A 25868-nucleotide genomic window follows, 5' to 3' on the forward strand; every position below is an offset into this window, starting at 1 on the left:
AAAAATAAAGATTAAGGTGGGAGGGAGAGTAGTCATGGGGGAAATGGTGATGCTTCTTATCAGGAGCCCTCAAACAAACATTTTTAACTGTCTCAGAAATGGTGAATGATAACCGAGACAGAAGAGTATGTACACGTTCATAAGCTGCTGTCCATCAGTTAGACTTTAGAATGCCGACCTATGCTCGGTATATTCCCTTTCCCGCTGGTAACACCCCACCAGTCACTTTAGTTTTCAACTTCCCCTTTCATTTTAGGCTTCCTCAGCTTGTGGGCCCTTCTGAAAAGCATCGAATCTAGATCTAGAACACCAAAACATGCACTCAAGGACCAGGCAGTTTCCACAAAAATATATTTAATAACTTGTTATATAAAATCAAACACAAAATTTTATAATTCAAACTCACTTCTAACAGGGAGTGCCTGTATTTAGGAAAACTAAACTAAAATATATACATATTCACAACACTTGTAAGCACAACTGAAGAGCTATGAAACTTACAGAATTCTACATTTACAGCTGGAAATTCCATACATTTATCTGTGATCAAGTTTTTGGCGCTAATTATGAACACTATTAAGCCTAAAGCAAGAAAAATGGGATGGAATGACATAGTTTTCTATATGAACCTTTATGAAACACTTCTCTAAGATAAAAAAGGCATACAAAATTTACTTAAGTGATGAAGATTTCTTATGGATCCCTGATTGTCATTTTTGGCAACTTAGCCCAGCCTGGTGGAAGGCAGTGTTCTCTGTGGTCAGGAAGCATATGCTGTGTCTCACCAGAGCCTCGTTATGTGCTCTGGGTCAAAGTAAGGAAGCAGTAATAGCAACAGTCACGCATAGGCTAAGGCCTTGTGTTTGATAAATGTATCCTGAAAGGTTGAGCTCCCTGCTTCAGAGGTGTTCCTTACATTAGGGAGGAGGGGAGCAGATGTCACCATACACCACATACAAGTTCATCACAATAACGGCCCCACGTCCTGTTCTGTACTGAGTTACCCCCATGGCAATGGGTAGACCGTCACACTGCAGGAAGTACTTCACACCACAGTAAGCACCTTTTCAAAAATGTGCTCTGCCCTCTTCCTTTTTCTGAACACGAAGTGAGTGTTCCATGAAGAGAGTGGGGTTTGCTACTTAACGCCTGACTATGGCGATGTTCTCTTCCTGTACTCCTTTTCATCAACAGTATTCAAAGCACTTTCCTAATGCAGCATTTGGAAGTGTATGCCATATTTGCTCTTTAAGTGATAAACCTGGTTTTTTGGTTCAATAAAAGAAAACTTTTGATAACTAAATATATGTAAAACTAGAATTTTATAATTCCAAATAGTAAGTTGCCTTTATTAACCAAAGTACTTGCTTGCAGTCACCTATCTGAAAATATTTTAAAGCTCTTACAAAACGTGTATTGTGGTAAAGTTAACTTAAAAACTTCTTGCCATGCTGCTGGGCATACCACTGCTGTCTCTGCTTGCGGGTTTCCAGCTCAGTGAGAAGAGCCTGTCTGTAGGCCTCGTACAGCTTAACAATCTGCTCCAGCTCCTTCATGAAGAGCAACTTCAGCATTCCCTGATAGGTGTCCAGGTCAGCCAGCTGGAAGAGCTCCCACTTCAGAATGTGGTCATATCTGTTTCAAGACACAGTGTTCATGCATAATACATAAATATGCATTTGCAACAGTAAACATCTAATATAGAGATATTTTATTAAAAAGTAAAACAGTTATTTTGAAATCGTTGAGTTAGTAGTACTTGCTATCTAGGCACACTAGTTTTGTTTATTTTGCGCTAGGGACCTAAGCTGACCTTGCACTCGTCAGTGCAGGGTATCCTCTTGCCTTACCCTCATCACTGAGAAGACAGGAGTACACTAAAAATTACGCATGGCTCCAAATACACTATTTTTCCCCTTCCCTCTCTTTTTAAAATGAATTTCCTTTGTTTGTTTTTTGAGACAAGGTTTCTCTGTGTAGCCATGGCTGTCCCAGACTCACTTTTAGACCAGGCTGGCTTCAATGCAGAGATCCACTTGCCTCTGCCTCCCAAATGCTGGATTTAGAGGCGTGTGCCACCACCGATAGCCCATTTCCATTTTTTATGTGTGTGAATGCTTTGCGTGCACACATGTAAGGGCACTGTGTGCATGCCTGATGTCAGAGAAAGCAAAAGACATCAAATCCCCCAGAACTGAAGTTAGTTTTAAGATAACATATGGTTCCTGGGAACTGAACCAGAGGCCTCTGCTAAATCAGCAAGTGCTCTCTCCCCAGGCCTAAATACATTTTTTTTTTAACTGAGAGTTTTTTGTTTTTTAAGATTTATTTTTAAGTGCATGGGTGTTTTTGCCCCCATGATATAGCTGTACAGCACATGAATGCTAGTGCCCATAAAAGAAGAGGGCATTTGATTTCCTAAAACAGGGATTTTGTACAGTGTGAGCTGCCAAATGGATGCTGGGAACTGAACTTGAGTCCTCTTCCAGAGCAGCCAGTGGTCTTAACAACTGGGCCATCTCTCCAGTCCCAAATATACTAATTTTTTTATGGAAGGGGGAAAAATCTGTTAAACATTTCAGGTTAAAGAATGTCTGCTTATTTTAAGAATCAATTTTACTACTAGTCCTGGGAACCATAAATACCAACTCCAAACTGTAGTAGTTTTTTAATTTCTAAAAAGCACATCCTATGCTCTCTGTAAGTTCATATAAAGTTAATGTTGAGAACCTGGAGTGCTTCAGAGCACACCGTGCTTACAAGTGATGGTGCAGAAAAGCGGGGCCCCGTCACTGGTGCCATTAGCTACAGCAAACAGGAAGAGAAGACGAGCCATCATTGTAGGCCAAATACTCCTGAGGATGAGTAACTAGAACTAGACCCAAGAAAGGCAGGTTTAGGGAGACGGCTCACAGGTTAAGAGCATGGAGTACTCTTGCACTGGACCCGAGTTCAATTCCAGCACCCTCATCAAGTAGCTCCCAATCCCCTGTAACTCCGGCTGCAGGAAATTGAATTATTTTTTTTTGGACTCAAGCTACACTCTATATATCCATGGGCAAACATATTCATGCACACAATTTGACATTATGTTGATTATACTTATATGTGTCTTTGAAGGCCTCTAGTCCTCCTTTGATGCTTAAATGGCTCAGGATGAGTTGCAACTACAAAACCAAGGTAGAAACTTACACTTCAAAAGGGAAGAGCTCAAGAGACAACAGCATAATTCAGTTTTCTAATTTACAGATGAAAAATTCTGAGAGCTAAAACAAAACAAAAACGAAAAACAAAAAACACCCTAATTATCGCCTGTTAAGTTGTTCAGGGACTAACAGTTCAGAAAGGCAGAGTTCTATGTAAACATGGTAAGTCGTGTACTGATGCAATGCTGATGTCATATCTCTAACCACTGCAGGGCACACATAAAGAAAGGTGTTTGGAGACAGGGTTTCTCTGTGTAGCCTTGGCTGTCATCGAACTCACAGAGATCCACGTGCCTCTGCCTCCCTGAGAGCTGGAATTCAAGGTGTGCGCCACCATGCCTGGCCATAAAAGGAAACTCTAATTACAAAATCTAGTGAATTTATTTTTAATACTCACTTATGTCCTACCTAATGGATACTTTGGTAACTCATTTGTCATTTTATCCCAAAAAGATCACCTATCTAATATAAAAACATAAATGGCTAAAAACAAAAAACAAAAGACAACAGAACAGGAAGTACCCTGAACAGCTACTGTAAGCAAGCTGCCCAGACTGCAGTGCCTGCCACGCACAGGGCCAGTGTCTTGGGCGTGTGCACCACGGACATCAGCACAGTAGGCAAAGCCACAGGCAAGCGTTTCACTGGACTCCCACTTTCATTCTATTCTGTGAGGACTGAAGATTTATTACTAGACTAACTTCTTTGCAGAAACCTGGATACTGTCCTTTCTAAGCATCTAACTCCTCGTGGTCAGGAACTGGAGTTGCATAAAAAAGCAGTTCCATGTCAAGTGCCGCCTAGAACTGCTGTCATTCAGGTAGTTTAGTTTACTTACAATTTCTCTGAAATTCACTAGTGATTCCTAACAAAGAACTTATTCTCAGAGCTCTGCTTTGTTTCACCAGTATGCCAAGCTCTCAACTGGGTGCTCTTTTGGTTATAAATACTGTATCATGTTACATGTTAATCTCATATAAAAAATATAAAGAAAACAAAAATTAAATGTGTTATATTTAGCATTCTTATATATTCATTACCAGAGGTCTGCACACAAAGTAGTGAGGATTCAGACATCTTTGAAGAATTCTTACTTCTAATTAAAGAGTCAAACTTTATAAGTTCTGATATTCTTTCTTAACTGTCACGCAGAAACCCAATATTATTATAAAAAAGCACAGCACTTTTTTTTTTTTTTTTTTTTTTTTTGGAGACAGGGTTTCTCTGTATACCGCTGGCTGTCTTAGAACTCAACCTTGCTCTGTAGACCAAGATCTCTGGCCTCAAGCTCAAGAGATTTGCCTGCCTCTGTCAAAGTGTCCAGGTCCGTGCCCCACCCCCACCAGTGCTGGCGCTAAAGGTGTGTGCCACCACCACCAGGCAAAGATGGTTCTTCATAAGTCTAGCTTGTTAGAGACCCCAAAGATGTCGGTGCTGTGTGCTCACTTACTTCACAGGGGCTCGGGCATAAACCTGAAGCCAGTCAGGAATTTCTGCAGTATGGTAGGGATTTGCAGGGACCAGGAGAGACTGATTTCTTTCCGTTTGCTGTGGCTGGTACGTGATGGGAGGAGGCTGATCATACCGAGGTACACTAAGAACAAATAATTGACATTTATTAAAACAGAGGCCCTTTACCTAGGCCAGAAATGCTGATCATATAGTGGTGTTATTGTTTTACCAGTACTGCCTAATATTATTATCAGGCCTATAATTATTATTATGGCAGTATAACCTGCTAGCAATCAATCAAGATACAGACACCTGTTATATTTTACAATAGCCTTAGTTAACCTGGGGCAGGGTAGATATTAATCCCCTAAACTACTTCCCATAGTGGGGGCAGTAATGGAATTAAATTAAATTAAATGTATTCCTTCTCAAGTCTCTGATGGGGTTGAAGACCAGATAGTTTTAAAATTAAGCTTAGTTGTTTAGGAGTTAAGAAGATACTTTTAGGTCAATAGATTTGAGCTTTGATAAATATTTAGTTCAAAACTCACCAAGAGAAAACAGTATTTTCTTCAAAGTTGCCAAATACCTTTTGATTAGACATTATGTATGTAAGTCTTACCTATTGGTTTTTATAATTTTTCATAATTATTCTTACTGTATATTTAAAAATGGCCTTTTATTCAGAAAGGGGGAATTGTTGGTCTGATGTATTGTTTTTGCTGTCACACCTGGGCAGGGCAAATGAGATAGGCATGGCTAAGATTCCCGGGCATGGGGGAGACAGAGAGAATCTTGGGAAGAAGAAAGACCAGAGGAGCAGAGAAGAAAAGAAGGTTGCACCATTATGGGTTAGGTCGAGAAGCACGTGGCCGGAATGGATGGAGGATTTGGCCCAGATGAAGAACATTAGCAAGTATATGGGATTATGGATGGGAGATAGCGTGACAAAAATTATTAGAAACAGATGGCATGGGACGTAGTTTAGAGGATTAATATCTGCCCCAGGTTAACTAAGGCTGTTTTAAAATATAATAGGTGTCTGCGCCTTGATTGATTGCTAGCGGGTAATACTGGTAATACTGCTGTAATAATGATTATTATAGGCTAGATAATAAACATTATTGGGCAGTACTGGTAAAATAACAATACAGCTTTTAAGAATCTTCAATGTGCCTTTTGATCAAACTCTATCTTCTACCCCTAACAGAACTTTCCATGATAAAGGTGTAGTTTTGTTTTATTTTTTTAAACTGTACTATCTGGAAGTATACTCCATCTTATTTTGGAAGCTAATATTGCTGCTAAATGATAAACAGCCAAGTTTGAGGGAAGCTGAACAAGGGGCGACTCCCACTACAGCCTGCTTCAGGCCCTGGGCCCGAGTCTCATCCTGGTGCCTCCTCTGCCTTGTTTCTTCCTCGGCCCCTTTGGTGTCTAGTCCTTTGGCATACGCCCATTCTGCATGACTCAAGCTATGATAGAAGGGGGAAAAAAATGACGACTACAGGCCATGACACTTAGGTTTCTAGCGGTGCCTGAGAAAGCATGATATAATGGCTAAGCAGGCAATACAGTTAGAAGAAGAAGAACCAATGGATACTTCCAGTGTAACTCACATAATGCCACAAAACCCTGACAGAGGCTGGCCTATCACAGAAGGGGCAGGAAGACAGGATGAGATGCTTTAGATGGGGTTGGTAGTGTACGCTGATATTGATAAAAGAGCAGTTGATGCTCTCCAAATTTAATAAAGAAGAAGCCATCTGTACTACAATAATTCATGAACTATCTCATGTTCAGGAGAAAGAGATCTTCTGTGGCATAAGCACAAAGCAACAGTCTCCCCCTGCACCACTTTATACAAACTAAAGTGGCATTAGAAGACCTACAAGCAGACAGAGAAGCTGGGAAAGGTGCAAGAGTCCACTAAAGGGCCTGATGGGACAAAAGACCAAGCAAGGTCTTGCTTGAGAGGACGAGCTATACCCTGGATGTAACCACAGGACAGAGGAAGGATGGGGTCTTCCACCAGACCATGCGTACTCAGGTGTGCAACCTAGAACTGAAACACAGCTCTTCATGGGTGAAAAATCCAAGAGACTTGTGTGAGGATGAGCTGGTGCCCCTTTGTGAGAAGGCTGGTCCCATCTAGGATCTATGTCTCGTGATGGATCCACTCTCTGGTCAGAAAAAAGGCTATGGAAAGGAAGCTGCCCAGGAAGCAGTTCAGCTGGGTTAGGAGCTATGGAATTCATCCTGGCCAACACCTGGCAGTGTGCATTTCTGTGGCAAGCAATAGACTTTTTGTTAGAGCCATTCAAAAGAATAAGATTAAAGAAAACATTCTGGAAGAGTCCAGTGAAGTCTCAGGCTCCGCTGAGGGTTTGGTGGGCATTATTCACTTATCGTCAACCTGATGGCAGAAACAAGAATCGGGGCTCTGCCTCCTTCAAGATGAAGAGCACATGTCAGCAGCACACGCCAGACGCTGGCTGATGAACGGAAATAAGTGTGGATGGAGGAAGGCAATCACAGGTGCAGTGGTTTGAATAGGAATGGCTCCCAAAGACAGATTTCAAAGCTTGGTCATCAGGGAGTGGCACTACTGAGGTGTGGTCTTGTTGGAGAACGTGTGCCACTTGGTGTGGGCTTTGAAGTTTTGGATGCTCAAGCCAGGCCCAGTGTGTGTCTCCCTGCTGCCTGCAGATCCAGATGCAGAACTCCCAGCTCCGTCTTCAGCACCATGGCTGCTGCACACCCCATGCTTCTCACCATGACAATAAGGGACTGAAGGTTTGAAATGTAAGCCAGCCCCAACTAACTGTTCTCATTAGTAAGAGTCGCCATGGTTATGGTGTCTCTTCACAGCAATAGAAACCCTGAGACACAGTTGAATGGACTGACCCTGTGGAAGAATCAGATCCAGAAGTCATGGCTACTGTACTTTCATTTTTAGGAAACTTGGCAACTACGGTGACAGAAGAAATATTTGAAGTGTCATTTTCTGAGCTTGGAAAACTGGAGTGAAGAAGATGAAAGATTATGGATTTGTTCATCTTGGAGACAGAAGAGCTGCTGCTATGGATGAAATGAATGGAAAAGAAACAGAACATGAAGAAACTGAAACTGTCTTAGCTAAGCCACCAGACACAAAAGGAGTGCTGAGCTCCTAGACAGCTCCTCCTCCCCACATGAGATGACAAGACCATGGTGGAGGGAGAGGTGGCTATGGCTACCGTCCAGATCACTACAGCTATAAAGACTACTATAATGGTTACTATGGTTGTGACTGTTAGACCTACCATGGAGCCTATGAAGATCCCTACTAGAGCTAAGATGATGGCTATGCAGTGAGAGGAAGAGGAGGGCAAGGTATTCCACCACTACCAAGGAGGCAGGGAGCACCACCTCCAACAGACAGAGCTGGTTATTCACAGAGGGAGCACATCTGGGACCACCAAGAGGCTCACCGAGTGGCAGAGGGGTCCTGCAGAACAGCAGAGAGGCTGTGGTTCGTGTGGCACTCGGGGCAATCGAGGGGGCAGTGTAGGAGGCAAGAAAAAAGCACGTGGGTACAACCAGCCCGATTCCCAAGTGTCATGAGACCAACAACCAACAGAACTGGGGTCCTAGCTCACAGATGAGCAGCTGCCTCAACAAGGGTAACTTCTGGTAACTACGGTTACAATAATGACAACCAAGAATTTTATCAGGGTATTTAGAGGTAACAGTGGAAATAGACAAGAGCTTGAAAATAATGCTGGCAAGATATGATTGGCTCTAGACCTACATTCTTCAAGACAAAACTGGCCTAACTGTTCCATCTTCAGCCATTTGTTGCCATCTGTATCAGCAGCAGAAGTCACTACTGTATGTACACTCAAGGCTTTCTATTTTTCTGTTCATAAATGCTTTTGGACGTTATCGGGCCTGCAGAGTTCCCTTGTTCTGGGGTTACAATGCTTTTATCGTTCCAGGCTTTATTTCAGCTTCATAACAATCTGTTAAATCAGAACCTTTGGCTTGGACAGTTGTGTGTTTATGGTTTTGGAATAGATTTCATAGGTGTATGAAGTATGCTGTAAATAAAAGTACAAGCTAGAGCTTTGCCATAGTAGTCTTAAATTAAAGAACCTTTATTTTTTTTTGGTATTGAAACTAAGCTATGACTATGTTTTCCACTCCTAGAAGCAGGTTAACTGTGTTTTTAAATTGTTTTAACTTCATACCTTTTTGAAATCTGCCCTACAAAATTTATTTGGCTTACATGTCTTTGATGTGACTGTATTTTTAATTTCTTGTTTATGTAAAATTTCAATAAAATTCAAAGAAACAAAAACAACAAAATCCCAAGTTAATCTCTTCTGTATTTTAAGACATTTCTTCTGGCTGGTATTCATTTTTGTTTTGTTTTGTTTTTAAGAATAGCCTTAAAGGTGATAAAAAAGTTGAGTCTTAGTTGTAACCTTTATACAAGGCTTAAATTATAAGCTTAGATTGCTGCAAATTACTAGTACTTTGCAAATATATTGCAAAGGATTATAGCTTTTTCTCAAAACAACAACAATAAAAGATGTTTTTCTTTCTCCTGTTGACTGAAGGTGAGGTTGGGGTTTGTACTGCAGCAGGACTCCGCACTAGGCCAGGTTAAGAAAACAACTGGGAGTTGACTAGAGCCTATTTTAAACCATAGAGAATTTAAAAAGATCATGTTTCAATTAGCTCTAACAGCCTGTGTAAGCTGAGCGGGGAGGGGTAGTTACATAGGAGCGAGGTGTTCATAGAAGGCTGCTATGCAAAGTACTGAACACCTGCAGGCTGGAATGAATTCTGGGAAACCAAACTGAGCTGTTTCAGACATAAAGACAAAACTTTAATGAGCCTGCCTCTAAACATAAAAGACATGTGAATATTTTTTAAAGGTCACTGCTTTCTTAACTGGCATTAAAATAAGGTCTGGATTATTTTAACATGGTTAACAGCTCAATTTAAGATTATTTATGTGTATGTCTCTGTGTATGTCTGTCTCTGCTTCCTCTCTCTTCCCCCACCCGTGTGTGTGTGTGTGTGTGTGTGTGTGTGTGTGTGTGTTTGTTTACCCATGGAGGCCAAAAGAGGGCATCAGATCCCCTGGAACAAGAGTTACAGGCCACTGTAAGACATCAATGGGAGTCCTAGGAACCAAACTCAGGTCCTCTCAAAAAGCAGCAAGTGTTCTTGATGACTAAGCCATCTATCCAACCCCAACAATTTAAAGATGAAAGCTAGTGAATGGTATCTTCAACATTTTTCAAAAGTGGGATCAGAAGGAAATAGTAATTGATACAAAATTGAAATCAAATATACCTGTGTTTTTGGTTTTGTTTTGTTGCAGTTTTAAGACAAAGTCTACCTAGGACTCCATAAAGACCAGGCTGTCCTTGACCTCACAGAGTTTCTCAACCTGTCTCAGTCTCCCAAATACTAAGATTAAAGGTGTGTGACCATGCCCAGCCTGTGCTTTAAGCTCAGTTTAACCATTTACAATTTGTATGAAATGTGGGTAAAACTGCCTTTGCTTCTCTAAACCTCATTTGTAAATGTGGACAAATAAATTCTTAACACAGATGTCTTTTCCCAAGAGTTAATGAACCAATGTAAGTCACACGTTCTGTGTAAAGACCATGCCACACAAACAAAAAGTTATTGATACTACTATGTGAACTGCAGAGTGCTAAGTCTCTCCTGCCTAACATCTACAGAGCTGCTGAGAGAAACAATCTTTGGAAAAATGCTTTATGAGCTCTACAATAATGCAAGGTTCAGATAAATGAAGTAACCTTTCAAATCTGGTTGTAAGACTGCTACTGTGTGACAGCAAACCTTACCCATGGCCTTAATTCTTCAACAACTTCATGAAATCATTTAATAAACACTGACTAAATGCTATTATATATAATCATTGGAAAAAAGTTTTAGGTTGATTACTAAATATGAAAATGCAAAATGTTTAAAAGAAATACACCGATAATGTCATCCTGGAGGTGGTAATTCTCAACTATATTCTCATGCTTTTAATGATCCTAAAAAAATTATAGATATCCTCCATAGCCAACAAATTGTATTAGGGCAGGTGGTCCCAGGCAGTATCTACCAACATGCTTACGACATTTTCCCCCTTGTACTCAGTTCTTGCAGCTTCAACTATTTATTCTTCACTATTAAGCTAATACAGGTATATATGTACTCTGAAGTGCCATGCCCAGCCTGTGCTTTAAGCTCAGTTTAACCATTTACAATTTGTATGAAATGTGGGTAGAACTGCCTTTGTTTCTCTAAACAAGTTTCAAGTGCTCATCAGCCACGTATGATGACTACAATTTTAGATAGCACAAGGCTTAAGTATTATTAAAAAAAAAGATTAAAGAATTACTGGCTATATTTATTAAAAAGCTAGAATGTTTTGTTGGATTCCAACTTTTACTTCAGTAAGAAACAACAAAAGATCATGACTGGAGTTGAATTAAAAACAGCAAGATAAACCAGGTGTGGTAGTGCAGGCCTTTAATCCCAGCACTAAGGAGGCAGAGGCAAGCGGGTCTCTGTGAGTTCGAGGTCAGCCTGGTCTACAAAGTGAGTCCAAGGCAGCCAGGGCTATTACACAAAGAAACCCTGTTTCAAAAAACCAAAACCAAAACAAAACAAAAAACCACAAGATAATGTCAAAATTTCAAAGTATACTTTGACTTAATAGGAAGTGGGTCTGACTTATGGGAATTTAAGATGAAAACACAGGTGTCATATTAGTTTCAATCACTGGCTATCTACAACAAAAACATTCTGACATCTCTTCTAACTGGAATCTTAACAAAAAGATATATTTGTTTCAGGTTGCTCAAAGAAAAAATACTTTTTAAAACTTATTATTAAAAGTATTCCTTATTAAAATATAGTTAGGATAAATACGAACTTTGAGAAATAACTAGTTAAAACCCCAAGCTTCAGGATACTTATCCCTTCAAACACAAGGTCAAAATCTAACACAGGTGATCTCAAAACAGAAAGCTGAAAATGAAGCTGCCACTTTACCTGGGGGCACAGGGGTGCCTGTATTGAGCTCTTTTGTTTGTGTGATCCACATAATAGGTTCCAAATTCTGATGACTCTACTCGTTCCCATCCGGGAGGAAGTCCTTCTCGTTCAAGAGGGTGGCTCCAGTGAGTTGTGTTTGTATTGTGATCTATGTAGTATTTTCTCCCTCTCATTGTCCAGTCCACAGACCAGCCAGGAGGAAGGGGTAAATCTTCAGATCCATGGTTAGTTAAATTCCCTAAAGATGTAGCAGCAACTCTCCCAATACCTGAGGAGAAAAGGAAATGGAACAAGTATTCAAATATCTGTTAAAATTAATTATTATGTCAGTATAATTTCCAAAAAAAGTCACCATTACTATTAAATTAGCAAGAGAAAGAAGAATAGCATTTTGAAATGAATATATGTATTAGCTTATTTGTTTGAATCTTCCATTACCAATATTTATACTGCTAAAGGAAAAGTGAAAAAAAGAAAAATCTCAGTCAAGATGTAAGACTTGACAGTTCATCTAAAAAAAAAAAAAAAAAAAGAAGTGTAAAACCATTCACAGTTTATAATTTTATAAAAAGAATCTAGCTGTACCCCAGAATTGTTAAGTAAGATTATCAAGGCAGGTTGTAAGTCAATATACAAATAAATCAAATAGCCTTGTGCTGATCACAACTAAAACAGAAGTTAGTGAAACAATAATGGCTATAAAAACAAAAACAACCAAGTTTCCAACTGAAATATACATTTCAAAGTATATACTATATATTTTATATTTGACTAATCAAAATGTCTAAGGAATGGCAATAAACTCATATTTAAAACTCTCTTGAAATTATACTGACAGCGTACTGCTGTGTGCCTTTAATCCCAGGACTCAGGGAGGCAGGGGCAGGTGGATCACAGTGAGTTCGAGGCCAGCCTGGTCTACAAAGCAAGTCCTGAACAGCCAGGGCTGTCTTGAGACCCTGTATTGAAAATAAAAATCAAAAATGAAAAAAAGAAATTATACTGACAGTCATAATATGCTGACATGTCAGAATCCCCTGCTTAGGTTAGGAGAGCAGTGTTTCTGTCAATCATTTCAGTATCTATGTAAACAGCAATGACAAAAAGTCATTTTTAAGAAACATTAAAATTAAGGTGATACTTCGATTCAAACTAAAATTCAAAAGGATGAAATGTAAGTTTTTTCACTTAACATACAGCATACAAATGATAAATGCAAAAAGCTAGTCACTAGCATTATTGAAAGGCTGATGATAAATTAATATCGACACAGTAGGTATCCTAGTGGATGCACAGGTCAGAGCAGAGTACTGGACTACACAGCTGCACTCATGAACATGCTCCCTACTTCCTACCCTGAGAGATTATGAGTAAGAGAGAAAACCAGGCATGGTGACTCTTGCCTGTAATCCCAGAATTTGGGAGAGTATGGCAGAAAGAATGCCACAAGTCTGATGTCAGCCTAGGCAGCACAGTGAGTTCGAGGCCAGCCTGGGCTAGAAGGAGAACCTGTTTCAACCCTCCCCATGCTATCCCACTCCACCCAAAACAAGGAGTGAAGAAAGTGCAGGTAATATATTTCCTTTATTTAGTTATACTTAAAATAGTCCTGGGTCCTACCATCCCAGACTACCTGGAATTCACCTGTCTTTGTGAGCAATAATTTATGGCAGAAAGGATGGTATATGACTTCTGAAATTAAGATACAAAGAGCGTACAGGTAGTTTCTATCCTTATCAAGTGCATGTGCTTCCCCTTGGATCACTCAGAAGAAACGTCATAAACAGTGCATGAAGTAAGGAACTGAGGCCTCCAGCTATAATTAAAGCCTCTTCGGGAGTGTTTTCTAAACTATGTGCATCTAAGGAGGTGAGTATTACCACCCGGGCAAGACACTGACAGAAGTGAAGCCACACAACCTCACAAAGGCCCAAGTGAGAAACACCCTGCTGAGCTGCTTCTGACATCCAACCCACATAAACTCAATTGTCTGTCATGTCAACAGAGGCTGAAGGACACCAATCCTGAGGGGACTTTGGTGTCCACCAGGGTGCAAACAACAAGTATCCCCCTCAGCAACATAGTAACTTACTAGCCCTAGGTCTAGGTCAGGAATCACAGGATGAGCATAACATTTTATAGTCTGAAAACTATGAAAATAAAATATGGAGGTCATCTAGAAAGTTCCTATTGTCCAAAGTTGGTATAACTTGGGTAATGAATGACTCAATCACATTGTAACCTTAAATATAAAATAAACATATATAGTACAGAATGAGAGAAAAGGAGAGAAAACGTCCTTAGTGAAGATTTCACCTGTGTAAATACTTACAGAAAAATTGCACATACTTAGATATTCCCCACCGCAACAAGCTTGATAATACTTCCCTTCTTCATAGTACATTAGTGTTAGCTGGGCGCAGTGGTGCACGCCTGCAATCCCAGCACTCGGGAGGCAGAGGCAGGTGGATCGCTGAGTTTGAGGTCAGCCTGGTCTACAAAGTGAGTCCAGGACAGCCAAGGCTACACAGAGAAACCCTGCCTCAAATTTTTTTTTCAAGTGCATTAGTGTTAATGACTCCATAAACAGGGGTATGGAGAGGGGGAAACAGTGAAGTGCAACAGAGAAATCTGCCACAGTGGGATCACATGGGCACCACGTGCCTCTTTACACACTAGATGTTTTTCTTTCTTTTTTTCATCCTTCCTTTATCCCTTCTCTCCTCCTCCCCCACCTCTCAAAGCCAGTAAAATAAGTCAATCAGGAGGAAAGTATCAGATGAAATTCATATTGTGGGATTCTATAAAAGGTACAACATGAACTCATCAACACAATAAGGATCAAAGAAAATACAGAATTGAGACTGTGGCAGAGACAACAGAAGGCTACAGAGACATGAGTGGATCTTGGAACAGAAACTGTCTATTAATGAAACAACTAAACCCAAATATTGAAATTTAAAAACTTATCTATGAGGTCATGAAACTACCACACACACACACACAAAAAAAATCATTACTTGCTTGGAAGTGGCTAAGGTATCACTTTATCACTCTGGAAATAGTAAATAAACAGACACCTAGTGTTTACACCATCTTTCCTAAGTGAATAATCACCAAAACACTTATAAAAGAAAACTGTTTTAGAATTCCAACTTAAATTAGAAGAAATGACAGAATTAAAGTATCACAGTTTGAAATAAGCAACAAAAAGGATCATTACTGACGGCCCAAAAGCATCCAGTAAGGCTGCTGAAGGACTTCTTGATCTGTAGACCAGGCTGACATCCAGAGTGGGGTCAAAAGGTCAAATGTAACAACACAAAAAGAGAAGCCAGCCACAAAGCATTCTCTAGAACTCCTGGAATAAATGCACAACACACCACACCCACGAGGAGCTCCACAGAGACTCATTACCATTGCACATTAAAGGAAAAACGTCTAAGGTATTTTACTGAAGTCCATACAATTTAAGATCAAATAGTGAACAGTGCTAACCATATAATTTTAGCAATAAAAGATCAATTTCACTCTTCAAAGAAAAACATAGTTGCTATCAGTAAAAGCAAGCAAGCTACCAATTTTGAATTAATCAGTATGAAAAAAAATAAGAACTTCAGTTTCTAAGATACAATTAAAAAAATCAGTTTTCCATAAAATTAAATTAGTCTCAGAAAACAGTAACTGGCATTTATTTGTAAATGAACAGCTCCAGTACTATACTAATATAAAGTAAGCATGCACAAGCGAATAGCGCTTTCTCTTCACCAAGCTTCACTGGGTATGGCTTCAAAGACCTTAACAACCAGAATGACTCCTGAGACCTACATGTGGAAGTAAAGCTTGAAAATTCTGGTTTCCAAATTCAGCAGTCCCTACAGCCAGTAAAGTGGATTCTGGCGCACTAATGAGCTCCACAAGGCCCACAGTGGCAGACCCCAAGCTCTGTGCTCTTAGGTTAGGCTGTCCGTGAAGGACCCTTAGTGTTGGACTAACTGCTGCCTCTCCTGCTCAGCAGGGACAAGGCTGTGTCTACAGTACCAGCTTCTCACAAGACGAGCCTGTTAACTAAACACCTGCACATGCACTAGAGTAAACCCAAATTCTGTCCTTTTAGATAAATAACGTGTGATGCTTTCAGTTTTGAGTTCTTAAAATTTTACTCCTTTAGTGATCTTTAAAACTTTAAATACAAGTTTAGGACCAACTCATCAATTCAGCTAGGCTGGCCAGCCAGCAAGCTCTGGGAGAAAAAGTACTTGCCACTAGGGCAGATGGCCTGAGTCTGATCCCCAGGACCCTAGGTGGAAGGAGAGAACCAACTCCTGCAAGTTGCCCTTTAACCTCTACACATGCCCTTCTGTGTGATTGGGAAATTGTTTTAAAAATCTGCCTTTATTAGCAAAAGCCATATCCGACTGTTCCTAGGAGAGATTGGTAGAAATTTATAGTATTCCCTCAATGATATATTATAAACCAGAATTTTAAGACAAGGTTTCACTTTGGTATTTCATTTCTTCATAGTTAAAATATTGAAATTTAAGGAAGAAACTAATTACAGGTTGCGGGTCCTTTATCCAGATGCTTGTGACATAGTGTTTTGAAGTTTGGAATCGGTTTTGTGTATATCCTGGGCATAAGGCAGCAAATCCAAACAGCTGATTTGTGTGTGCTTTACATCTCTTATTAAACAGCCTCGGCTGAGGAGCCAAAGCCAGGACTTGGTGCGCAGCTCAGAGCTGAGGGCGGTTGGGGCAGGGCTGAGGATCATGTCTACAGCCTTCACTGCCTCCTCTTCTTCTGCCAGTAAGTTGATGGACGTGCCATCACAGGCCTTAACTTCAGGGAGATCGACTACAAGGAGATGCAGGTGGAAGAGCTTGTCTGAGAAGACTTTGCAAAGCTAAGTAGAGAGCAAAAGATGTTGCTATTGCCTTATTACACTGCTGCCATGAGCTGGTGTTTACAGTGTTCCCAAGGAGTAGCTTATCTGCACAGCATGCAGCTCAAAGCTCTAATTCAACAGGGACTTCAAGCCTCCAAACTTGCTGCTGGTTCCAGGAGCGACAGTTCTAAAAATCTGCAACTTTGGTTCACCTTGTGACATCCAGACACACATCACCAATAATAAAGGGAGTGCTGCTCGGATGGTACCTCAAGTATTTGATGGTAGCAATTACAGCAAAAAGTGTGATGTCTTCAGCTGGGATATATCCTTCGGGAAGTGATAGTATGCCGAAAAGCCTTTGATGAGATCCCGGGCCCAGCTTTCCAAATCTTGTGGCTGTTCATAGCGGTACTCAACCACCACCCAGCACAACTTACCTGAGCCGACTGAGAGCCCGATGACCTGCTGTTGGTCTAAGGACCCTTCTCGGTGCCCTTCAATGGAGGAAACAGTGAAAATAATGACTCGCTTGATGCTGTCCTTTCCAGCAGCTGCTGAGCCCATACAGCATCCTTGCCAGATGAAGGGCAGAGCAACTCAGCCACCGGCACAGGCTCATTCATGGGCATCACTTCTACAAATACCAGTAATAAGAGTGACACTAATGTGGAGCAAGTTCCTGCCACAAATGATACTTACTATTATACACGTAGAGTCAAAACTGTTGAAAATCAGGCAAAGCAACAGAGGGAATCTGGACAACTGAGCCTGGGAGCCTCTCGTAGGAGCAGCGTGGAGAACTTGCCCCCAAACTCTAAAGGCAAGAGGATGAGTGCTGACATGTCTGAGACAGAAGCTAGGATCATTGCGACCATAGGCAACAGGCAACCAAAGCATAGATCCATCCAAGACTTGACTGTCACTGGGACAGAACCTGGTCAGGTGAGCAGTAGGTCATTCAATCCTAGTGTCAGGATGACCACAATGACCTCAGGACCAACCTCTGAGAAGCCAGCTTGATGTCATCCCTGGACCCCTGATGACTCTACAGATGCCAATGACTCAGATAACTCTATCCCAATGGCGTACCTTACACTGGATTTCCAGCCCAAACTCCTAAGAATCCATGACAGGGTTTGAGCTTGTAAAATGGCAAAGGAATATATGAAAGCTCAAACTGAAATCACATTATTACTATAGAGAAAGCAAAAACTAGCTGCAGAATTGGACCAGGATGAAAAGGACCAGCAAACTTCATCTCATCTGGTACAGGAACATAAAAAGCTCTTAGATGAAAACAAAACCCTTTCTACTCATTATCAGCAATGTAAAAAAACAACTAGAGGTCATCAGAAGCCAACAGCAGAAACCACAAGACACTTAATGATTCTCTGGGACTGCTAAATTTTAAAATATGCAAAGATTTTTTTAAGGAAAAAAAATCATATAACGATTCACAAGTTTTGCTTTTTGAAGTGTTCTGAATTTGTTGCATTAGTTAGGTCAGTTATTTGTCTTCTTATGGTCTCTTGTTGCATAAGATGAAAGCACCTGTGGCTTAGAAAGACAAGCGTTCTCACTTCAGAGCACACACAGTGAGCGTGGCTGTATACGCATGCTCCTGGTATGAGCTACTGACAGGTGGGGTATCACACTGGCTACTGTGTACAAGCACCATCCTTTTCTCTCTAGTAAAAGATGGAACCTCAAGGGTTTTCTTAAAGCTCATCTCAAAAAATCTGGGTTTTTCTCCCCAAAAGGTGGTATGCACCAACATAAAGATAGGGCATTATAAATAACTGGTGGTGCATTCATTATAAAGGACACAACATTTAGGTTGAGTTCAAAGATAGGGTTTTTTGCCAACACATCCTGCATCAATACTAAACATAGTTCCATCTATTATTAATAGTAAAGGTAAGCGGTCGCAGCTGTGCTTGATAAAAGCGAGGTTAGTGATTTTCATCTGGCTGAACATTGTTGAGAGATGCTGAATAACTGTTCTTTTTTACACCCCAAGGATTTTCAATTCTATGTGGAAACAGAAGCTTTTTAGCCTTTTAATATTAGCAGCAATGAAATTTAAGAAAACATGATACAGCTTAAGTGATCCTTCCTGCAACAATTACTGAACTGTTTCATGATATATTTGAAGAAAATTGAAAAATAATACAAACATAAATATTTGGCCCTGCTAAAAAGGCTTGAACTTAGATGTCTGTTTATGATAACAAATAAGGGACAAAGCAGGCAGATCAGGAGACCTGTGTAAAAGGTAGATTTAAAGATAAAATTATCCCACTTTCCATAGATATTTGGAAGGTTGGTTCCTCTGAAGCCTGTTCTGGAACGCCTGCTGCCTTCCTACTCTTTTAAGAGAATTTCTACACTTACAGTGAGAATATTTATATTGTTATTGTAACAGTAAGTTTACTATCAACCTTTAAAAAATAACTTAAAGGTAATAATAATAAAATGCCATTGGAAAAAAATAACTCCCTAACAACTACTTTTTCAGTCCATGCTAGCATGTTTTGATCCCAGTACAAGAATGGCTTTTAAACAAGGATGCCATCAGTCTCACAGTCGTAGAGAATCCTTGGGAACTGAAAGTGTGATGCTGGGGTCCTCAGATGTCTGTCGTGTTTCTGCCCTGTCTCAGATGAGCACAAGGAGCTATCAAAACTGTTTTTAAAAAAGCTAACTTTTCTTCCATTATGCTTTCCGCTCTGAGTTTTATAATGAATCCTTTCTGTATACAAACAGTAAAGGTAAGGGACAATCTACAGTAACATGTGCCTTCCTCAAAACCTGTAACTGGAAAGCTACCGGGAGCCAAGTGTCTTCTTTCACATAAATAAAGGAGGTTTCATTCCCAATTCTGTTAGGTGAAGTGACTGTTGAGCTCAACATTAATAGTGAAATAAAACGGACACAAAAGATAGCTGTAGACTGAGACGTCTCCCTGACGTGCTGCTGGTGCCTACAGCTGGCACTCCCCCGCAGAGGGCATGCTCTCTGTTATGCAGCCATCAAAATATGAATACTGAGGTTTGACTTTCCATTAGATTCTATATTACATTGTTGTAATCTCATTTCTTGCCAGAAATCTGTTTTGGAAGATCATCTTACATCTAAAAGGAAATTTTATCATTAGCATCATCCTATGCGGTAACTTGATAAAACTATTCAAACAGGCAAATAGAAGAAAATGCTAGATTTACTCATGATACCAGTGTCAAAAGACTGTAAAGCAGTTGGTTGCTTGTTCGTGGTCAGTGCCTTGGGGCTTTGGTACTCAAGTGGTCCTGGACAGCCATAGTAAGTGTACTGCCACACTCACATGAGCATGACGCCATGCAGACTTGAAATCCATACCAGTTTCCTCCGTGTCTCTACCCACACATCCTTCAAATAACCAAGGTACCAAGTAGGCGATTGTGGCACTAATTCTTGTTCTACAATTTATTCAAGCCTCACTTTGGGGTAGAAGTAGCAAACAGACAGACAGATTTGCTAAAACAATGTCCAAGAACAGATGCCAGTGGCATTTTGTTCTCCCATCCAGGAAAGGAAGGACATTTGTGTAATGTGGAGGGAAATCTGTGTTCTTGGTTGAATAAAGTCAATTAAGAATGTTACCTTACAGTCACATGGCATACTAAAAAGATCCGCTTCAAGTTACTTATAAATGGTCGGCTTTTGTTGTTGAAGTATTTTTTTCAAGAAGTCAATGTCTTTTTCCTTCAAATTTCAGTCGTGCTCTTAATTCTGCCTCCTGCTGCAGCCAGTACAGTGTTTTCTTGTGTGTGTGTGTGTGTGTGTGTGTGTGTGTGTGTGTGTGTGTGTGTGTGTGTGTGGTCTTCAACACCCAACTCCTCTCTTCACACACTAGTAAGTCTACCACTCCTGTTGTTCAGATATTTCTTGTAAAATACTGTGATGCAGAAACTCTTGTGCACACTATATAACTGACTTGATTTTTGTTTTTAGTAAAATTTAGAGTGTTAAAGAAATAGTAAAGACCTCAAGATAATTTCATATAGTATTTTCAGTGTGGCCGCCAATGAACTATGAGGGTTTTCTCTTATAATCCCAGCACTAAGAAGGAAGAGGCAGAAGGATCATTCCAGACTAGCCAGGGCTATACAGTGAGACTGTATCTTCACACACACACACACACACATACACACACACCATTGCATTTTTCTAGAACTGGAACAGTCAATCGATTGGCGCTATCAGTGACATTTACACTACACACACAAATGGGAAGGTGAGGGCAAAGAATATCAGTGTTCCCAACCTGTAGGTCACGACCCCTTCTCACAGTGGCTGCTCAAGACTATCAGAAAACACAGATATTTACATTATGATTTTTTTCTAAGATCTATTTATTTATTAAGTGTACTGTGTTTTGCTTGCATGTGTACCTGCACGCCAGAAGAGGGCACCAGATCTCAGTATAGATGTTTGTGAACCACCATGCAGTTGCTAGGCATTGAACTCAGTACCTTCAGAAGAACAGGCAGTGTTCTTTTGTTTTTGTTTTTGTTTTTTGTTTTGTGAGACAGGGTTTCTCTGTGTAGCCTTGGCTGTCCTAGACTTACTTTGTAGACCAGGCTGGCCTCAAACTCACAGCGATCCGCCTGCCTCTGCCTCCCAAGTGCTGGGATTAAAGGCGTGCCCCACCACTGGCCGGCTTTTTATTTTATGTGCATTAGTATTTTTGCCTGCATGTATGTCTGTGTGAGGGTGTCAGATCTTGGAGTTGCAGACAGTTGTGAGCTGCCATGTGGGTGCTGGGAATTGAACCCAGGTCCTTCTGAAGAGCAGTCAGTGCTCTTGACCACTGAATCATCTCTCCAGCCCACCTAGGCAGTGTTCTTAACCTCTGAGCCATCTCTCCAGACCTACATTACAATTTTTAACAGTAGCAAAATTATAATGATTAACTATCAACAAAAATAACTTTATAGTTGGGATCACCATAACATGAGGAAGCGTAAGAAAGGGTAGCAGCATTAGGAAGGTTGACAACCACTGATCTACATTAACAATAAACACGGCTATTATTTCTGTTCTCCTTCAGCTAACAAATGATGTCATCAATCTCCACAGATTTGAAATCTCTGAATTAACTCAGTCATGTATCAGCATGCCCTTGGTACCAAGTGCTATGCTAATCATATCTGATTCTTTCTCCCCTATCTCTCCAACCCTTCTAGGGGCCTACTTGGATGTGTCCCACTTTCCCTGTCTCTTCCAAAGGTATAAAGCAGATCTTCATTAACTTGCTTTAAAATATTAACCACTGGCTGCTAGAGATGACGGTTAAGAACACTTGCAGAGCTTGCAGAAGAACATGGCAGCTTACAACTGCCTATAACTCTACTTCCAGGGGATCAGGCTCTCTCTTTCAGACCTCGAGATGCCGAGTGCCTGCAGAGGCCAGAAGAGGGTGTCAAAGCCCCTTGAACCAGAGTTATAGGTTGTGAGTTGCCTTGCGGGTGGTAAGAAATGAACCAGGTCCTCTGAAATAGCAGCTAGTGCTCTTAACCACTGAGCCATCTCTCCAGGCACTGGTCTTGAAAGGTACAATGGCTTCTTTGTTTTGAGTCCCTTTCTGTTGGACTACAAGTCTCCATTTTATTCTATTATCATCTCTTCAATTTACCTCCCCTACTGTTTGCAGTGGGTATTGCCAATTTTCCAACTAAGACGTCTTTCTTCTACCCCAATAATGCCAAATCCAAGCTCAAAGCCTACTTTGGGTTCTGTGTGCTCCTTGGAGGACGCATTCCTTTGAGTAGTACTCAGTAACACTCACCTTTCTTCTGACCACTAGTTGTCTCAGGGATATTGTGTGCGTGCTGGTTTTGTCTCCCTAAAAAGGTATCCCAAGAGGATCAAAAAAATGCTAAACACATAATTGATGGCCAATACAGTTGTATTCCAAACTCTTAGGTCAGTTTATTAGAAGCTGGGGCCACTAGAAAGCAAATTGGCCTCACACACTTATCTTTATTCTGCCAAATTGAAAGCCTGAAATAGACTAAGTGGGATAAAGCTTTCCTTTTGGCTTGCTCCAGTTCATCCACAGTAATGAGCACTTTAGGAATCAAGTGGAGCTGCAGTGTCCTCCGTCCCCTCCTTGGAGAAAACTTCCAGGTCAGGAAGGGAAGCACGAGCAGCTTTCTTAAGCACATATCACTATTTCCTGCCTGCTACAAAAAGGCATGTTTCATACATAACTAGGCAGTCTTTTAGAGCAACCTGGGACACAGTGAGTACAAACAGTGAGGTTCAGGGAGCTAGATCAGTAAGTATGCAGCTGCCCACACTATGTAGGCCTAACACAGCCTTGTCCGCCTCTATTTTTCTTTCCTAGGTTTAAGACCAATTTGCCTACAGACTTACCCTTCTCATTCTACCATTCTAGCAGATCTAAATATAATTTCAGTCTAACCATTTGAGACATTAAATTTTTCAAGTTTTTTTTTTTTTAAGCAGTCAAGACGGTCTTGAGAAAAAGCACTAAGTTCAATATGATGACAAAATAAATAGGCACAAGAATTCTATCATTAATTTTAAGTTAAAAACTGGCTGGGGGTGGTGGTGCACATCTTTAATCCCAGCACTTGGGAGGCAGAGGCAGGTGGGTCTCTGTGAGTTTGAGGCCAGTCTAGTCTACAAAATAAGTCCAAGAGAGCCAGGACTACAATCCTGTCTCAAAAAATAAATAAACAAACAAAAACAAAAACAAGAGTATAAGTTAAAAACTACTAGCAAGCGGGTGGAAGCAAGAATGACAAAAGGCAAAATGGAAAAATTTTTCTCTAAGAGTTTTTTTGGTTTTTTGCCTTAAAGAAAATTCACGGAAGATCGCCTTTTAACTAGAAATAGCAGAAAGAATAAACCAATGTGCTATTAATTATGTCAAGTTACCTGAAGTGTGCCTCCCCTGATTCTGTGGCATTCTTTGGAAGAGCTCATGGTTGTATTCATAATATCTGTAGTCTTCTTGTGTACGATCTCCAAGTGGACGCCTTCTCTGACCATCAAAAAAGTTATCTGAATAAAAGAATCGGGAACCAGAGTCTCCATTTTCAACAGCAAAATTAACTTCTGTTAAAAATGACTGTGATGAGCCATACTCTCGAGGAACATCCGCCAGGCTCCTGACAAGGTAAGAAGAAGGTGCAGACAGTCTGTTGCTTTCTCTTCTCATTACTTCATGAGGCGTCCTTTGAATTGGAGTTCTCAGAAAACTCTGGTTTCTTGAGACTATTCCATCACCAGAAGTTGAGAAAGCATTAGTGCTTGAATCAGGAAGACAGATATCAGTCCGTCTAGGAATTGTTGGACCGTGCCGAATGAATGAAGGCATGAGATCTCCAAAAAACAAAGAATAAAAATCACCATTTCAATAAAGAAGTACACTATTCTAAAGTTATTCATTTATGTCTACTATCCTGAGATCAAAATAATGAAGAGCTTAAAAATTTTTTAAATTTTAAGACACTACTAGTATTTTAAATTGGGATTCTCTTCCCAAGCAAATACATTTATAATCTGCATTTATGTGCTAGGTGTTAGCTCAGTTACAATCGAATGGATGCTGTATAATACAATGTCAGTAAGACAGAAAATAATTAACAAAGCAATGCGGTCACCAGCATCATTTCTGAATTCATTAAATAAATTACATTAAAGGTGTCAACACTAGAATAACTTAATATTGGAATAATTATAATAGTCAATGACAGAAACTGTATCAAGTCATTAACTAAAAGATTCAACTCAACATAGTGCATGATTTCAAATAATGAGGTTTATCTCCCCCGCAAAGACAGGGTTTCTCTGTGTAGTCTTGGCTGTCCTGGACTCACTTTGTAGACATGGCTGGCCTCGAACTCAGAAGAGATCCGCCTGCTTCTGCCACCCTGAATTTACAGGGTGATTACAGGCGTGTGACACTGCACCCAGCTTCAAATAATGTTTAATAAACCTTATTTGTAAGCAAAAAAAAAAAAAAAAAGCTATGACCTAAAAACAGAAAAACAAGCTTAAAAATAGTTTCAAGGGCTGGAGAGATGGCTCAGCGGTTAAGAGCACTGTCTGCTCTTCCAGAGGTCCTGAGTTCAATTCCCAGCAGCCATATGGTGGCTCATAACCATCTATAATGAGATCTGTGCAGGCATACACGCAGGAAGAACACTGCATATGTAATTTAAAAAAAATGTTTCAAGTTACTGACATATCCACCCCACTGACTTTGCTGTTAAGCAATACAACTACTAACACAACCTGTGAGGCTTGACACATGGTCACAATGGAAAAGTATGCTCTCCACCCCTTTCTGCGCGATCTTGGGTAAATAGTAGGAACCTCTGTGAAAAGCTTTCCCAACTACAAAATGACGTAATGCTTAATTTAAGTCACAGGGTTACTACGAACTTCCAAGAAGGAAACCCGCATGACACAAGGGGCCCAGCTCCTAGAACGAGAACCAAAGGATTGGCTCCTCCTCGTAACTATTCTGAATGCGCCAGCATTTTTAAAAAGAAAATCAAGACGTTCAAGTTAAAAACTCAGAGTCAAATATTTTAAACGGAGGGGCGGGGGGGAAAGTTATGGAAGGAGACGGAACATACTCTAGAAAGAGGAGGGAGAAAGTAACTTGCCTGCTGCTACGGCAGAAATTATTCTGAGTACTTTGCTTTTTCAGAATTTTAGGAGCAAAGCTTATTCCGAATACTTTAGTGGCTCTGCTCTGAGAAATGGGGCGGCTCTTGGTAGTGGCTACACTGACCAGGCTCTTCCGCCTCAAGTCTGTGTCCCACCGCAGGACTAAGGAATCCAGCCTTCTGCTTGGTGCTACTTAGGGCGCAGGCAAGTGGCGCCTGCGAAGGTCGCAAACACCGGGCACGCCCCGACGTACCCAGCAGAGAAGTGGCCGGGTCTTAGCACATCTTCTCCAACACCAGGGATAGCCATGCATCTCCTAGAGTCTGTCGTCCAGCAACACCCGGGGCAGCGCTGGGTCCCCACCCGTCCCCGCCCGCGACACTCACTCCGCAGCAGGGGCGACGTCTCCTTCTTCACGTACTTGCCCTGCACCTCGGCCGGCTTGGACACCTCGTTTTTGGTTTTCTTGCGGGACAGCATCCTCGCCGACGACGCCCGCCTCCGCCCCAGCAGCCTCGCTCGCTAGGGCCGCGAGCCCGCCGCCCGCCGCCGCCTCC

The 25868-nt window shown here is 40.9% G+C and overlaps 1 protein-coding gene and 2 pseudogenes across 3 annotated transcripts; 2 read left to right on the plus strand and 1 right to left on the minus strand.

The window, feature by feature from the left end:
- Positions 1–1012: 1012 nt before the first annotated feature.
- Positions 1013–25868, minus strand: Sav1 (salvador family WW domain containing protein 1). Of its 3 annotated transcripts, none has more exons than XM_051146989.1 (5): positions 25698–25868; positions 23569–24015; positions 11730–12000; positions 4657–4800; positions 1014–1635 (listed from the first exon to the last, which is right to left on the minus strand). In XM_051146989.1, exons 1-5 carry the CDS (start codon positions 25789–25791, stop codon positions 1428–1430), a joined length of 1164 nt encoding a protein of 387 aa, XP_051002946.1. In that variant the 5' UTR covers positions 25792–25868; the 3' UTR covers positions 1014–1427. The 3 variants fall into 3 exon arrangements, with proteins under 3 accessions (XP_051002952.1, XP_051002946.1, XP_051002958.1); XM_051147001.1 differs by lacking the exon at positions 1014–1635 and adding an exon at positions 3182–3266; XM_051146995.1 differs by lacking the exon at positions 4657–4800 and having other exon boundaries at positions 1013–1635.
- Positions 6212–8383, plus strand: LOC127195332 (heterogeneous nuclear ribonucleoprotein R-like; annotated as a pseudogene).
- LOC127195343 (mitogen-activated protein kinase kinase kinase 7-like) lies at positions 16654–17957 on the plus strand (annotated as a pseudogene).

The sequence above is a fragment of the Acomys russatus genome, chromosome 1, assembly GCF_903995435.1.
Source record: "Acomys russatus chromosome 1, mAcoRus1.1, whole genome shotgun sequence".
Lineage (NCBI taxonomy): Eukaryota > Metazoa > Chordata > Mammalia > Rodentia > Muridae > Acomys > Acomys russatus.

Coding starts and splice junctions, on each gene's coding strand:
- Sav1 (XM_051146989.1), bottom strand. CDS start 25,791: ATGCTGTCCCGCAAGAAAACCAAAAACGAGGTGTCCAAGCCGGCCGAG. Junction 24,016..25,697: donor GACGTCGCCCCTGCTGCGGA/GTGAGTGTCGCG, acceptor TGTTTTTTGGAG/ATCTCATGCCTTCATTCATT. Junction 12,001..23,568: donor TCAGGGGAGGCACACTTCAG/GTAACTTGACAT, acceptor TTTTCTCCTCAG/GTATTGGGAGAGTTGCTGCT.